Consider the following 16557-nt stretch of genomic DNA (forward strand, 5'->3'; position numbering starts at 1 on the left):
TTACTCTTTTCTCTATAATATACAGCATACAACAAAGCCGTATTATAATAAATAATTGCACACAAATAACTTAAAAATAACAATTCGACTAAGAACAGGAACAAAAGTATTGAAAAATGGTTTATTAGATTTATGTTTTATTATTTTATGCATTATTTTTAATTTTAAAAATATAAACAACTTTGTCAGAAACAAAATGACTGATTCTAATTGCACGATTTTAATCAATGTGATGACTGCGCTCGACGCATGGTTGCAATTTTTTTTAACAATTGGTGTAACATTGTTTAACTTAAATCTTAAATAACTTAAGTCAAAAATATTTAGTCTATTTCTTATTTTCTGTAGTTAATTATTGACATGATTAAACCCTGCTTCTACTAGGTAAGAAGGAAAAATCAATAATGTTGATTCGGTAACAACTTTTATTTTGGGATATTTCTCTTGGCTGACTTTTAAGCCAAAAGTATACCAAAATTTAGTACACCCATGTATTTTGAATAAGACTTGAAATTGTATGATTACAGTTTCATATCAATAAATTTTCAGTTTTATTAATAATTTTTTTATAATCAATAGGTTTTTGATTATCTCGATCGGTGTACATTTGACTATCGATCCCCAGTCGACTCTTTGATCATCATTGACCCCCTTCAAAATTTCATTGACCCTCAGGGGGTCAGTGACGACCTCGTTGATAACCCTATGCTTAAATATTGGAACACAGTAAAAATATTAGTTGTTGACTAATGCTCACTGTCTGACTTATAGTCAGCTCAAGCCCACGAAATTCCTCGTGGCAAGGAGCGCAAGATTACGCCTGTCGTTCGCAACAGCCTTGAGCACCTTACACAGTGCAATTTAGCTCAGTTTGACAGTGCAATTTAGCTCAGTTCTCCCCCCCCCTATTTTGATGGACAGCGTCCCGGGGAGCGACAGGTAAGAGAATCCCCCACCAATCTTCCCCTAACAGCAACCTCTCCAGAGGACTTTCGACTCGCCGCATATTTAGAGTGCCCCCAAGCCGCAACGGACACTATACATTTACAAACATCTATGCCTTCTCCGGGATTGAACCCGAGCCCTTCAGCACGACAGTCAGCGACACTAACCACTATACCATTTGGCAGCACATAAACTACATAGCATAACATTTTGTTGTTTGAAGAAAGGTCACCTCATCAGACGCCTTTGAAATCAATAAAGTTTTATATAAAACCTAATCTAAGCTAAGGTTACTTATTTTCCCTCTTTGTTTTACACTGCGGTGTGTATGTATCTCTTCTGTATATTAACATTGTAAACTGCAAGTAAGAAGCGAATGAAAATAATTTTGCATATTTATTTGATGACTAAAATAAGGCATTATTTTTCTTTGGGTTCTTTTACATAATTATTCAAGTGTCCTCTTATGTTTCCTTTAAAATTTCAAAAGTACTTTAATCGCTGAATATGGTAAATTGGTAAAATACTAATTTAAATAATACTTAAAATACAGACAGCAAGACAGTAACAAAAATACAAGTTTCCTTTTTATGTAAAAAAGTGTCTTAATTTCTATTATTAAATAATAAAAATTCTGTATGTATGCATGTATGTACTTATGCATGCATGTACGTACGTATGTTCCTCGCACTGTGAAAAGTGGCAGCACCTAGAGCTAACAAAATTTGAAGGCACATAATACTCCATGCGAACACGTGTACATAGACACCCGAATTTTTGATTTCGAATTTCCTTTTTATTTATAGCATACTGTGTGCGAATTTAATGAATTTTCTAATAGAAAATTCTAATTAAAAAAAACTCCCTTTATTTAAAAACCAATGCATTGCCATTGCTGTAAATAGTTCGAACATTTTTATCTTCCGCGCCTCAGTGTGTTGCCATTCGACAAAGTATAAAATATTTATCTTCCAAATTTAATCAACAAACTTGGTTATTTAAAATTAATGTATTGTCACTGCTGGAAATAAAATATTTTTATATTCTACGCGCCGATGTGTTGCATTCCGACAAAGCGTATGATACTAACCTCTCCTGTCCGCGAAAATCCCCCCCCCCAGCGGCCGTCTGTTTTTCGTAGCATGTAATGTTGTTTTCTCTGTGCATCATAACCATACATGACTTTCGTAGTGGATGAGTGTCAATGAATATTAAGTAAAATTATAAGGAAATAAAGCATAATGGAAAAATAATATCGCCGCTTATTTCTAACAGCAAGATAATTTGATAACATGTGATCCAGGCGGTCCACTCCTCCCATTTTGTTGTTGTAATCTTTTACAATTATTGGTTTTTTTTACAGTTCTTTTCCGTGTTCCAACATCAATCATCGAGTTATTATGGACTGTACTCATCAAACGTATATCCTTCTTCTCTTTCCAATTCACAACCTCATTTTTTTCTCTTTTTCTGCTGAGTAGACGTTGAAGCCACCTCTCACTGTCATGTATCTTATGTAAAATGGCGCGAATATTCATAAAACCCGATGGAAATTCAATTAGAAATAGAATGCCTGATTAGTGCTGCCTTCTAGGAGGTATTAGAAAAAAAAAAAAAAAAAAAACTCAAACAAGTAAACATTTAGAAAGCGTTTTAAACGTTTAAAAGTTTTACAATATAGAAGAATGCTTGAAGCGCGTTACGGCCGCCCTGCGGAAGTTTCACTTGAACGCGCTAGACGCGTTACGGACGACGAAGAGGCCTTTAATGAGTAACAAACTAAGCTATTTAAAAGTAATAAACGCAGTTCTTAGTAATATTTTTTACCTTTTAAACTGACTAGTTGAAATAAAAATGCATTTAATTCAGGCTATATCTAATTAAATTTCTGCGATTTTTTTTTAATTTATTAAAAAATTTTCAGACGCCATGTGGCTAGGAACTGACACCCTTTTTATTTTTTATTTTAAAATTTTTTACACTTCTTTAAGAAAGAAAATTCACCTCCGAGATCTTATATGGCGATTTGAAGACTTTGGCTGCAACTGTCTTGCGCAGCTGGACTTCAGCATTCATTTATGCTTAGTCCATGCAGTTTATGTTGTATCTTGTGACGATACCTCTTTAAGCTCCTTATTTTAGTTTTTTCGTTTTCGCTGTTCTTTGAGAAAGATTTGCCAGGCTTCGCTCAACAGATAGAAAGAGAGAAAAAATTTGCTACAGAAAAAAATATATATACTAATTGACACGTACAGTTGTGTCTCCTGTCATTAAGTTCTTTAATAAACACCAATGCAAAATAAAATGAAACGATTGATATTTAAGCTAATATCACTAGCGCCAATATAAATTGAAGCTACTCAGAATAAATTAGCAGTAATGACACCAAATAGCATGCCAAAAATAATGTAAGTATATTTGAGAAGATCCAAGGGAAGAAAAAATGCTATAAATTTCATTCTCTGCATTTAATTGCTAAACAATGAGAATGCTTTTTTGAACTAAAACATAAAATGCTCTAAAACATCATTTCTTTTCGAAGCCTAATTAAAAGTAGTTGTTGTATTTAAAAAAATGTACAGAGTGTGTTTACACATTTTAGAATGACTTTGGGGCATGTAATTAATTCTTGAAAAGTAAAAAGTATTTTTTTAATGTTCATGCTAAGCACGTTACAGACTTATAGCCCAGAAATATCCCAGACTTATAGCCCAGAATATATGAAAGTCAAGATGCAGACTTATAGCCCAGAAAAACGGCTAAAGTCTGCATCGTGATTTCCATGATAGAAAGGCTTTTCGTAAAATTTCTAGAAGTACTAATTCTATTCCTCTTTCACTACTTTCCCCAGTCCATCCCTCATGGATGAGTTTGCGCTTAGAAAGAGCTCTTTTCAAGAGACCAAAGGCCAAAGGACCACATGTAAAACATAAAGCAATATCGTAAGAATACCTGTATCAGTCTTCTTTTTTTCTTCTTTTTTTCTTTTTTTTTTTTTTTTTTTCCCCATGGAATGCATTGGTACCTTTCTAACTATGACTTCTTGCTTAGTCTTGAAATTTCACTCCTTGAAAGTCACTGCGATAAATAAAAGGAATTTACTGTGCAAATATTGCCCGTAAATCTTTCTCCTGATAGTAGCATGTTGAGTTTATTTTAATATACTCAGTTATGATTATTATAATATATAATTTATTATAATAATCATAACTGAAACTTTCTTTGCTTTGAAGGAACAAGGTTGTATATTTTCTCTTCGTTTTCCATAAAACATAAAAGTTATTTTGTTGCAGTAGTTTAGGTAAACCCACGCTTCATCAAAGGTCACAAAATATATAAGTTTATCTCTGCTAAATAGTTTTCATACATTGTTCTACAAATTATTCTGCGTTGAACTACATGCCTCGGCGAAAGCTTGTGAACATTATACTTTTTAGCTTTTTAAAGTTGTAAATCTTGGTTTATTATTTTATTTATTATTGCTACAGACATTATTTAAAATCTTAGCAATGAATTTCTGGTCGGTGGATTTTCTCTTGTTGCCAACGATTTAACTTTGGAAACATTAGAAACAATATATACCTTTATCAGGTATTTGTTTGGGATCATCTTTCCATGTAGAAATAATGATTGACTGTGTTTCCCTTTCCAATTAATAATACTTTTTATTTTGTACTTAGAAATTTTAATGTCATACATTTTGAAACATTTTCGACTTATGGAACAGGACTGTTTCTCTTCGGAAAGCGAAAAAGCTTACCCTTCAATCTACAGCTTGTCTACATGCCGCATTCTGAAAGAAGCATAAATTCAAAAGTAGCAGATAATATTTTTCACATTTCAAACTATAAGCTGTGCCAGAGTTTTTTATTCCAAAACATTGCCTTTTTTACTTCCTTGTACGAAGTACAGGAAGTATTGTAATCACGAAAAATTTCAAGAACCATATTTCAACGAAAATATCCATTTTAACCGCTATCAAATGCAATTTAAAGATGTTTAAATTCTGTCCTTATGTGACATCTGTACATAAGGACAGAATAAAGGACTCTTTTCCCCCAAAACGAATTATAAAACTAATTTAAAACGGATTCAGAAGCGATTTTTTTTGTTGCGTCTGTACACATGTCTGTACGCGTACGCATGTATGTATCTCGCCAATTTTAGGGGACTGCTATAGCATGTAGTTGTGCACCTCTCTTTTTAGTGGCAATCGGATGCACGAAAAGTGTATATATATGGTAACCGGAAAAATGCCCCAAAAGGAAAAAAAGTCACAGGAAAAGTGCTCACAGAATAATGCTCACAGGTATAAATGCTCACAGGAAAAAAAGCCCACACAGAAATATGCCCACATAGAAATAAGCTCACATGGAAAACTGCTCACTTAGAAATATGCTCACATGGAAATAAGCTCATAGATATATGCTCACATAGAAATAAGCCCACTGATAAATAAAATAAGTAGAAATATCCTTACATTAATCAATCAATAATTAATCGATTTGAACATCGTACACCTACTTGAATTTTTCAAAGAAAAATTATTTAAATTACCAAAACATCTATGGTGTATATATATATATATATCAAAAACGGTATAACTTATGTGTAGATTTAGTTGCTATATAAGCTTAACAAATGGGCCGTTTTGAATTAGGAAAAAGAGAGGAGGAAGGAAGAAAAATGAAATGCAGAATATACAGTGAAAAATTGTTACAATTTTAATTGTTAAAAAAATAGTAGTAAGTATAAGTTACACATTTTATAACCAAAACATTTAGAAGAATAAGCAAATAGAAACAATTATTTTATTTAAATTACGTAAATACCTTGTTATATATAAATCATGTATTTTTCACATTAACTTATAAGGTAGTTCTCCCGAATTTTTAGCATGTCTTGTTATATATAAACATGATTTTTCCCATCTTCTGTTTCCAAAATACCTAATGTCTCGACAAACTTACTGAATATTAGCTAATATATGTAAATATCTAATTTTATCACCGATTTCATCAGAGTTTCTCTTACATGATTCGCGATTACCAAATGTAAGTTTACATATATTCCTTTTTTTTTTTTTTTTTAACTTCAGGAGACCCTGTATTTACAATAGCTAATAATAAACGTTGACAGGCTAAATCTTTTTCCAGTCCGTCAAACAAAAACCACATACTAGAATGGCTACAATTAAACAATGAATTTAGTACCTTATGAAAGCTTTTGTAATAATTTGTTGTTTTAGGAGATTTTCGAAGGCTGCTTCATAATGATTCCACACTTCGATTGGAAACTGTGGTCTTCTAGAATGTTTTGGCTCCAAACTTAAATAACTGCATTCAGACATCAATTTCTATAGATACACATCAAAAGTATGCAAAAACAGAGTAAATTAAACACAAAAATAAATTATTGGCAGTTACAAACGAAAAAAAAATGTCGTACAGGGGGGCAGTGGTATAAAATATTACAGCACACGCAAAATTTTACTATAGTTTTTCATTCTTTTATATACCGCCCCTGAAAAGGATAATATGAGCATTTGTCCAATAATTTTTTCAAATGATCAAATAATTTTTCTTAAAAAAATGGAAGTACGTGTACGATGTTCAAATTGATTAATTTATTGATTGATTAATGTAAGGATATTTCTACGTATTTCATTTATCAGTGGGCTTTTTCCATGTGAGCATATATCTATGTGAGCTTATTTCCGTGTGAGAATATTTCTAAGTGAGCATTTTTCTGTGTGGGCTTTTTTCCTGTGTTTTTTCCCCCCTAGAACCTATATATATATATCGGCTCATTGAGCTTATTATTTTATTCTCATATGTTGGTAAATTGTGCATTTTTTGCTTTAAAAATGATTGAATTATGTTGTTCTTATCTTCCGGTTAAAGTTTTTATGCCTTTAATTAACCTACATGTTATAGCTGTAGAATTATCAACAATTTAAAAGTTATTTAAGTGCAGCTAAGCCTAATCTTTTTTACCATAGCAGCCATGTTTGTTTACATTTGAAACTTAGCAGAATAGTGGATTTGTTGCCAATCTAGAGAAACTAAGCTTCGCAACAACAAAGTACTGTTTTCTTTTATTTTTGAGAATTATGCTTAATCCATTCTGAAATTATTATTTAAGTTATTAAATTATCCCATACATTGACTCAGCATAGCGTCCACAACAAATTAAGTCAATTTCTACGCCTTTGGTGTCTTTTTGCTGAATGAGATCAAAAGTTAACTTTTAGTTTTGTGCACGGAAAAATCTGCCTTCTTGCCCGCCAGCCGAATCGCTTGTTTTGCGTAGAAACTCTAATTTTAAAAGCAAAAACTGTTTTAATTGTATTTATATTTTTCAATTTTTAATAAAGATATTTTGAGGTTTCATGTCTTGCCTTGTCGCGAATTGAGAATTGGTTTAATTGAATGAGAAATATATCTGTAATGAAATTCGAGGAAATAAGTTTAAAAGAAATGCAGGAAAAAATGCGTATAATTTAATATTTCGTACACGAAGTTATGTAGTGTACACATAAGATTTTTAAAATTTTTTATCAAAATCTTTCTAAAAATGTGCAAACACCCTCTGTATGGTGAGCTGTAGTATTCATGACAGCTGACTTTATAATTTCTACTGCATCTAATGTCTAGAATCGTTAAAGTGGAAAGCTTGATTTTTATCAGCGTAATAAAAAAATAATACTTTTGGTATATCATCAAGACTGCTTTAGGCGGCTGGCTGCAGTTAGTCATGTTAAAATTTGAAAAGAACTCTCATGAAGTTACTTAATATCGTGAACAATCACATATTTCTGTGATACAGATGCTGATATTACTATCATACAGTATATCACAAACGCTTAGCTTTTCCTAACGATATTTAAAATTTTGAGTTTTGCCCTTTTCTTTATCTTGGTTTTTGACTGATGAGGGTTTGTTATTGCTTTCATTCTCTTAACGATGCTTCGTACAATGAAGTTTCCTCTTCGCATTATTTCTTAAGAATAATCCTTTCTATCGAACGGAATAAGCGAACGGGTGAAACTCGCCACTGTAAGAACTGCAAGAGAATGAGAATTAAAAAGTAGAGAATAAATCCAACTTAAAAGCTGTATGTACTTTTATATTCTGGGAGACAAGATTAAATGAAATTAAATAATAAACAAATGATGTTGAGTAAAGATTAAACGAAAGTGGATACACCATTTTACTCTTTTATTTTACAGCACAACTCAAATTTTGCCTAACAATGCCTAGTAAAGATAACAAAATAAATCAACTTCTGAAATTAATCAAAAACTTTACTGTACACAATGTTTCAGATAAAAACAATATTAAGCATTAATAATAATGCCTAAACATGGTAATAAATTTCACCAAATTTAATGTTAATGCACTTTCACTCGATACGATAAGTGCTTCGCATGCAAATAAGGAAACATTTGTCCGTTCTTTCACGTTACAAGTACAGATGAATGATCCACTCCGGAACTGATTCAAAGAACAGATTCATTTTACTGAGTGACTGACCTCCGATCCAGCAAAAACGGAGCGGTAGTTCTTTATTAGTTCACGGAGAGCTCTTGTTGGAAAGTGTGCGAAAAATTTGATTCTTGTTACAAACAGGCTTTCTTTTTATTATTTACTGGAAACATCTCTGACCTTTTTTAAGTGTGTATGTGTTATTATATATGTGTGTGTGTGTGTGTGTGTGCGTGTATGAGCTTTTGGTTTGCTTTTGTTCTGTCTAGTATTTAAAAAACTAAACATAAAATAAACCGAAGCATCTCAGAGAAACTGATCACTCCTGTTTACAAATGGATATACTGTTTTTTTTTTTTTTTTTTTTTTTTTTTCCTATTTGGCAGCGCGAGGATCTGTTAAAGTACGTAGGGTTATAGGTGCTCAATTTCCTCCACGGATTCCAAGCTGTGATCGCTCCAACGCTTCTTTTCTAGTCGCAGATAAGTCCTTGGGTGTGATATTATTCGCTCTTTTTATCGCTCCTTTTCTAGCCGCGGATCTGATAGCTACGGAGTCTTCATTAGTTGCTCTTTCCATCGTTCGGGCATTTCTTTTCTAGCCGCAAATCTGGCTCTGCGGAGTCCTGATTATTAGCTCTTTTCGCTTCCTCGGATCTCTTGCTTTGAGCTTTCTTTCGACTCTTCGAATTCTGTATAATATTATAGTTATGTATATTAGATACTCAGTTTCTATACAATATTGTTATAACATTTATATAAAGTAACAAATTCTTTTATTTGCTCATTTTACTGACATCTTGTAGTCAAGAGCTGTGAATTTCTCTTTAATCTGCTTATTTGATGTCAGATAGTTAGTAAGGTCATCTAAGATGTTTTACATCTTAAGCCACTAGATCATTATCTGCTTATAAAACCAAGCTGTATAGGTAGCTTGGTTTTATAGGTAGCTTTCTCTCATTAAAACAGTTTCTACCAGATTATTTCTTATCTCCTGTTGGAGAGAAATATTAAAAATTTATATCTAATAACTGGCTACTGCTATTTATTTCTTTAATATAATTCCGCGTTTTCTTTTGCATGAGCTTAATTTGCATTCTTCCTGAATAGAAGATAATCCAAAAACTGAAAAATGAAAGCTATAATTTGGAATATGATTTGATTAATCATACTACAAAACTGTGGTAACACTTCAAGGTACACTCATTTTAAACGCTATAATTTTATTTAATACTGTATAATGAAAATAATCGCATTAATACATGCATACTTTCATTAACACGATTTTCTAATTTTTATAAATCCAAGTTAAAAACTAATAAATGTTTTTAATTTATTTTTCAGGAAGTGGACAAATTCAGCTTTGGCAATTCCTTCTTGAACTGTTGTCAGACAGCAGCAATTCCAGTTGCATTACCTGGGAAGGAACAAACGGTGAATTCAAACTAACTGATCCGGATGAAGTAGCACGACGGTGGGGCGAAAGGAAGAGTAAACCAAACATGAATTACGACAAATTAAGTCGTGCATTACGGTATTACTATGATAAAAACATCATGACGAAGGTCCATGGCAAACGTTATGCGTATAAATTTGATTTTCATGGACTAGCTCAGGCTTGTCAACCTGGAAACAACGACCCAACAGCATACAAATTTCAATCTGATTTCTTTTTACCGACGTATCATGCGCCGAAACTGAATTACCTTACGCCACGAGGAAGTTCAATTCCAGCAACATCCCAAGGAGCTCTCTTCAGTCCGGCCATGTCCGGATCTTACTGGTCTGGACCATCACCAGCTTGCAATTTGTATCCGAATATACCAGGACATACTTTGTCTCATCACGCCCACAGAACAAACGGATTGGGAACGTATTATTAAAGTCAATAAAATATGCCGCAAAAGCGCTTAATGAAATCTAAGCTTAGATTCCGCATCTTCAAATAAGTTCATTGAGCTCTGAATCAGTTGCTATGATATTATGATATAAATTGGTGATTTTCAAGAGGGTGGTTTTTTTTTTTTTTTTTTTTTTACAAATGAACAGATGAACAGCTAAGATATACAAGTTAAATGTAGAAATTCGTCGAAAAAAATTGAGGAAATTGGGGAATAAAGTATTTATGGAAGAGAAAAAAATCCATTACAAAGAAAAATCAAAATAAACAAATGAATAAATACGTTAGAAAGTAATATAAAAATAAGATAATTTAAAAAAGGAAAAATATTTTATTTCTACTCCTATTTTTTAAAAATAGAAACGAATTCTCTTTTACTCTCTGTACTTGTAAATAAAAAAACTAATTAATTAACGCATTAAAATACGTCAAACAACAGTTATATTCAAATTTTAATTTAATTATTATTTGCTTGAGAAGAAGTAATACAGGCTACGTTTTCAGAGAAAGAGAATGGAAGAAAAGGGGTTAGGTTCTCATACTAATAAATAGACTAATAAAGTATGTCACAGGACAAAAGGCATCTTCTTAGACGATCTTACGTTTTCATTCGCAAAAATTTAAAAAAGTTTAATATTAAAAATGTCTTAGTACCTATTTTAAGAATAAGTCTTTTGAAATCCTCGATAAGTATTATATATAATACTTATATTTTTATTCTCAATAAAAAGATTGCAATTTAAAAAATATATATTTTCAACGCCCTCCTTTTTTTTTTTTTTTTAGCTCAAAACGAGGTTATCCCTTAATGAACTGGCTCACCAGCGGCCGAGCGGTAAAGTCGCTGAACACTGGTAGTTCGGTCCGAAGTTCGAATCACGTGAACGGGCTGGCTGCATGGGCGTTTTCGTGGTTTTACCCATGTGTAACGTGTATACGAGCCAGTTTCCCTTAGATAGTCCTCCACGAAGGCATCCCTCCCCTTAAACAGATAGCCCTCGAGGCTTTGCCATAATCACACATCACTCACTCATCACCCTTATTGAGCAAATAGTCTCGAAACAGGATTTGGCGGGGTATCACTTTAAATGTCTGAATTATTTTCAAATTGTTGCCATAAAATATTATCGCTCTATATTACTTTTAAAGAAATTACATAATGACGAATCTGCATGAATATAAAAATGTTTCTCGCACTGTGGAGAAAAGGCGGCACTTAAGGCTATCAGATTTTAAATAACGTAGTCCTCCACCCAAACCTGAGCACTTGTAAGCCCAACTTTTGAATTCCAAATTTTATATTTCATATTTCGTAAAATTTAGCGAATTTTTAACAAGTTCAACGATTTGAAAGCGAGCAATGGCAACACAGTACGGATTAAAAAATTGTTATTTCCAGTACGGGAGAATGTAAATCAGAGAATGCAAAGATATGCTGTTTTTAAATATTTTGTGATTTTATTATTCAACTTAATTTTATGTGCGAAGAGCATGATGTTTAATTAATAAATTTAACACACGAAACAGTAATAATAAAAAGACAGAAAAAAAGTTTCGCAAGCCATTTTACTAAGAAAACTGCACATTGATATGATAAACATAGACTAAAAAAAAAAAAGAAAAAGAAAAAGAAAAAAAGTATGCCAACACTTAACTCTTGATCGCGAATTCTAAACACATGCTGCTTTTAAAATTTTTGTAATTTTGCTGTTGAACTACATATGGCGTAAGTGCGAAGAAAATGTGTTTAATAATAAAGCTAGGAAGATAGTTTTGTACCTATTAAAAAAAAAGACAAAAAAAAAAAAAAAAAAAAAAAAAAAATGGGTTAGCAGGAGTGAATGCAACAGCAGACTGGTAGACTGACAGCTCAACGAAACCTTAACAAACCTTTTTGGACGACCGTTAAAACCTAAGCCCTTTCAGCTCTTCCCTCTCTTAGAAAAATTTATTCTGTCTCATGAAGAGCTTTGGCAATTTTAAGGATTTTTTAACAATATTCTATGCATTGAAAAAAGTTAAATCATGATAATTTCATCAAAGATTGACAGAATACTGTGCATGAAAATATTAACTTGCGTAATTTGACACAAAAAAAAAATCTCGTAGCTAATTTTTAACAATAAAAATGTAGTTATTAATACGAAAATATAATTTAACAAAAAATGAGAATGCATATTTTCCCAGAAAGTAACACCAAATAGAACCCAGAATGAAATATTTTATTCATGGCCTGTAACAATTAATTAGTGAGTCAAATTAGTTCTGTCGCAAATTTACTCATATAGATATGTGATCCATGTTAATTTCTGTTTGAATCCCTTCAGATTCGTATGTATACAAAGTTCTTTAGCATGTAAAAATTAATGTGAGGTGACAGGAATTGGATTTTTAACTGATATTAATTGTTACCAAATTCAAATTACTCTGGAGCAATATTAAAACTTCTTTTTCGCTCTTTGTCTCTTTATCTTTAAAAACTGTCAACTTAATACCGAGAGTTGAATATGAAAACAAAAATGTGTTCTAAGAGTAAAAAATAATGCTTCAGCATCAGTTGAATCACTTCTGAGTTATTCTCATTAATACTAAATAATGAATTGCCTTGCATATTGGTAGCATTTCGGTATCATTATTTCTTTTAAAATTAAATACGAATGCAAATATGCTATGCAATTTCAAAAGATATTTCAATAATAAACCATTGAATTATCAAAATATAGTAATCGGATGGTAAGCGTAAAAGATGTATATTGTTGATTTCGGGAGGAAAATAGTAAAGAAGAATAAGTGATTAAGTGATCAATTTTATCATAAAACAAAGCAGCATTAAATTCTACTCTAAGTTCAGTTGCCCGAATCATAGCAAATTATGCAAAACGTAACTGATTTACTTATATTTTTCCCAGAAAGCTTCTAGGTATACTTGGCTTCTATTTAAACATGTGTTAAAACTTCAGAAATCTAATGATAATCGGTAAGAAATATCGAAGGTTATTTAAAATGAAGCAGTTTGCAGCTGAAAGAAATGATAAGCTCAAGAAATATTCTCATACATAAAAATTAACGTTAAGTGAATGAGGAACATATTCCACCTACAACAGCAATCTTAAAGGAAAACAGCAGAAGGAGACCATTTCAGAAATACCTAACAATTTATTCGAGGATACGGATTTTGTCGAGTCGATTTCTGTGAAGTACCAATTGATCAAGACAGCTTTACATATGAATGGAGATGGAACATAAAAAGTGAAATGATGAGTATGATTCTGTCTTTAGGCATGAATGAATACTTTTTTTTAATTAAAGGCATGAAAAATTCTTCAAAACTTTTTTTCTAAATTTATAAACGACTGTGAAGGATTACGTCATTCACGAAAATTCTGAAATGCAGTGTACTTGAACTGTGAACTGTTACTTTCATATACTGTAAGTAAGAGTTCATTATAAAAAATTCTTAGAGTACTGATTTAAAATGTTGACACCAGTTTATAAATTTGTTGCTTCAGTGCCAACATATACTATGATATGTAAATTAGATTATCTATATATTAACATTTATGTTGTTTGTGCCAAAAATAAAATTTTAATACTTTATGTATTCGGAAATTATACATATTTTGCCTCGTCTTCTTTAACAATCATTCTCGCCATATTTGGTGAATACTAACCAAACTCTCATGACACCATGATCATTGAAAATGCCTTATATCAAAATGTTCAAAAAACACTGAAGTATTTTCTTAACATTTGAATTACTCGTCAATGATCTAAGGATGTAACTAAGAAATAAATCAAATAAGCAACATCTTCTTTCAGGCTATGTTAATTTTGGTCACAAAGTTATATTTTAGTAAAAAGCACAGAATTAAAATTTTTACAAGACACTTGGTACTGCATGAAAGAAAGTAGTCAACAAAATCACTTTTATTTTACAAATACATTATAATGAAAGGATTAAAATTTCAGTTCTTTTTGACGAACAGAACATGCAGAAATCAATAGCAATGTTATTTGTCTCTGGCAACAATAGCAGCTGTCGTACGGTTGAGCAGACTTGGATCGATTCGAGCAGACTTGGGATGTTATTTATGACTATTGTAAGTTATCCGGTTCATTCCAATGCCAGATTTTAACTGTCGTACGGACTAACGGATAATGTTGTGCCACTCTTTTTGCAACCCTTCAGAGAGATTTCCAGTTAGTGAGAGGTGTGGAGAACGCGTTAATAAACGCAGCAGTTGGAAACCTGGTGAATTGCGGAAATGCAAGAAAGCGTGGGCAATATGTTGTCCGTCATTGTCTTATTAAAAGATTAAGCGATGGAGGCCCCGAAGATATGGCATAACCTGGGACATTGAGGCTCTCGTAATGTAAAGAGGGTTTGCCAACGTACCAGATATGAGAATTAGATATGAACAGAATATACTCCTAATGTTACTCCCTAAGATTAATCCAGCTATTGGACTATTAATAAAGATAAAGAATGTAAGCTTCCATTTGTATTCCTCTGAGCGTCTACTCGCAGATATAGGCATCTTCATGTTATGGTAAAAGTAGATTTAATCAGAAAAGGCGATCTTATGCCATTGATGAGTAATACACCGTTGAACTTCCCGCTGTAGGTACTGATACTTATACTGTTGCTTCAAGCGATGCCGAGGGAATGGTCGCTTTGTTGATCATCCGTGACCACCGTATGGATACTTGGAGATGTGCAACATACCCATTTCTCTGATCCACCATATATGATGTGGCAATAACAGCTTTTGTAGCGATGCGAGATACCTGTCATCTTAGGTATTAATGAATGGTAGCCTCAAGATCCCATTAGCCCGTACACTGGTACTTTTAGTACAGTGGCTTGTACACCGGCAATAATATTCCGACATGGGTTAAATTCAGGCGAATGGGCTGACTGCATTGTAGTTTTTATGATTTCATCATATGTAACATGACTATGAGCCAGTTTCTCTTAAAACGTTCTCTAGGTACGCATCCGTCCCTTACCCACATAGCCTTTGTGAGCTTTGCTCTAATTCAAGTCGACCAACTCAGCATCAATCACGCAATACGATAATCTGCAGTTCCGATGATCGAGACTGCAGATTGGTGCAGCTACGAGCATCAATCGCGGAGTACGATAATTTGAGATTCTCCCGCGATGGAATCCTGAAACTTGTTTATACGAGCTCCTACTTCTTAAATGTAACATAACAGGTCCTTCAGTACAAAAAAAACTGCTAGTAAATGAGACTTCCGAGCGAAAAATGGGTATTCGAGTCTGTCTTTTTATATTGCTTTCAAAAGTCATTACTCTTGGCGGTAATGTGAAAATGCTGTAAAATGTTAATCAATGTCATATACTATTATATTCTACCCTTCAATCAGTTTCCTGGTTTGTTGTGCACTTTCTCCATTACACAGTGATTTTGCTGCTCAGCTGATATAGTGGTTAGTGAGACTGACTGCCGTACCTATGGGCCCAGACTCGAATCCCGGAGAAGGCATGGGTGTTTGTACACGTATATTCTCCGTGCGGCATGGAGACACTCAAAATACACCGTGAGTCGTATGGCCTCTCGAGAGGTTGGTGGTAGGAAGGAGGGGTGGAAGACCCTCGGGGTGTTCTCCCTCAAAATTGAGCGGAAGCTTAACAGCTATTTCCTTCAGCAACATCTAATCTCATTTTTTTTTCACATCATAAGTTTTAAATTCTGTAAGGTATGACTGGACAACATTTTCGATGAAATCGGAATATTCCAAAAAAATGTTATCGCATTCTTCTTCTGCAATGTGACCTCTTTGGGAAAAAATGCATCAATATACTTTTCATTTTCTCGTACGCTTTTGCACTGTTTTGCGCCATGTACCTTGGATTCACTGAAACACCATTTCGAGTTAATGAATAATTAAACTGGCCTTTTCTCCATCAGCTTTTCAAGCAGCTGTAAAATAAAAGTGAGTCACGTTTAAGAGAAAGGTATCCATGACTTCTTTTTTAGCGCGTTGAAACTCTCACCGACAACCACGTGATTTGCGCATGCGCGCAGCAAAAACAAAACCGAACTTTTAACTAACTTTAAGAACTCGTGATGGACGTTTGAGTGAAACATGTAATCCTTCTTTTCTGTGTTATATATATATTTTAGTTTAGTGACGTGATTGTAAGTTAAATATCTTATTATCTTAGAAGCCTCCCTTTTTGCGTGAGTAGTGCCTTTGA

General features: G+C 32.9%; 1 protein-coding gene across 2 annotated transcripts in view; it reads left to right on the forward strand.

Moving 5' to 3' along the window:
* Positions 1 to 13934, forward strand: part of LOC118204812 (transcriptional regulator ERG homolog) — a 59422-nt gene extending 45488 nt beyond the window's left edge. For both annotated transcript variants that reach the window (XM_085815344.1, XM_085815345.1), the window contains one exon: positions 9776 to 13934. In XM_085815344.1, coding sequence (XP_085671470.1) covers positions 9776 to 10314 — 539 coding nt within the window. In that variant the 3' untranslated portion in view covers positions 10315 to 13934. The remainder of the gene's footprint in view (positions 1 to 9775) is intronic.
* The last annotated feature ends 2623 nt before the right edge of the window (positions 13935 to 16557 follow it).

Source organism: Stegodyphus dumicola, chromosome 4 (assembly GCF_044657685.1).
Source record: "Stegodyphus dumicola isolate Sdum_Otavi_A_Nest chromosome 4, ASM4465768v1".
In the NCBI taxonomy this organism is placed as follows: Eukaryota; Metazoa; Arthropoda; class Arachnida; order Araneae; family Eresidae; genus Stegodyphus; species Stegodyphus dumicola.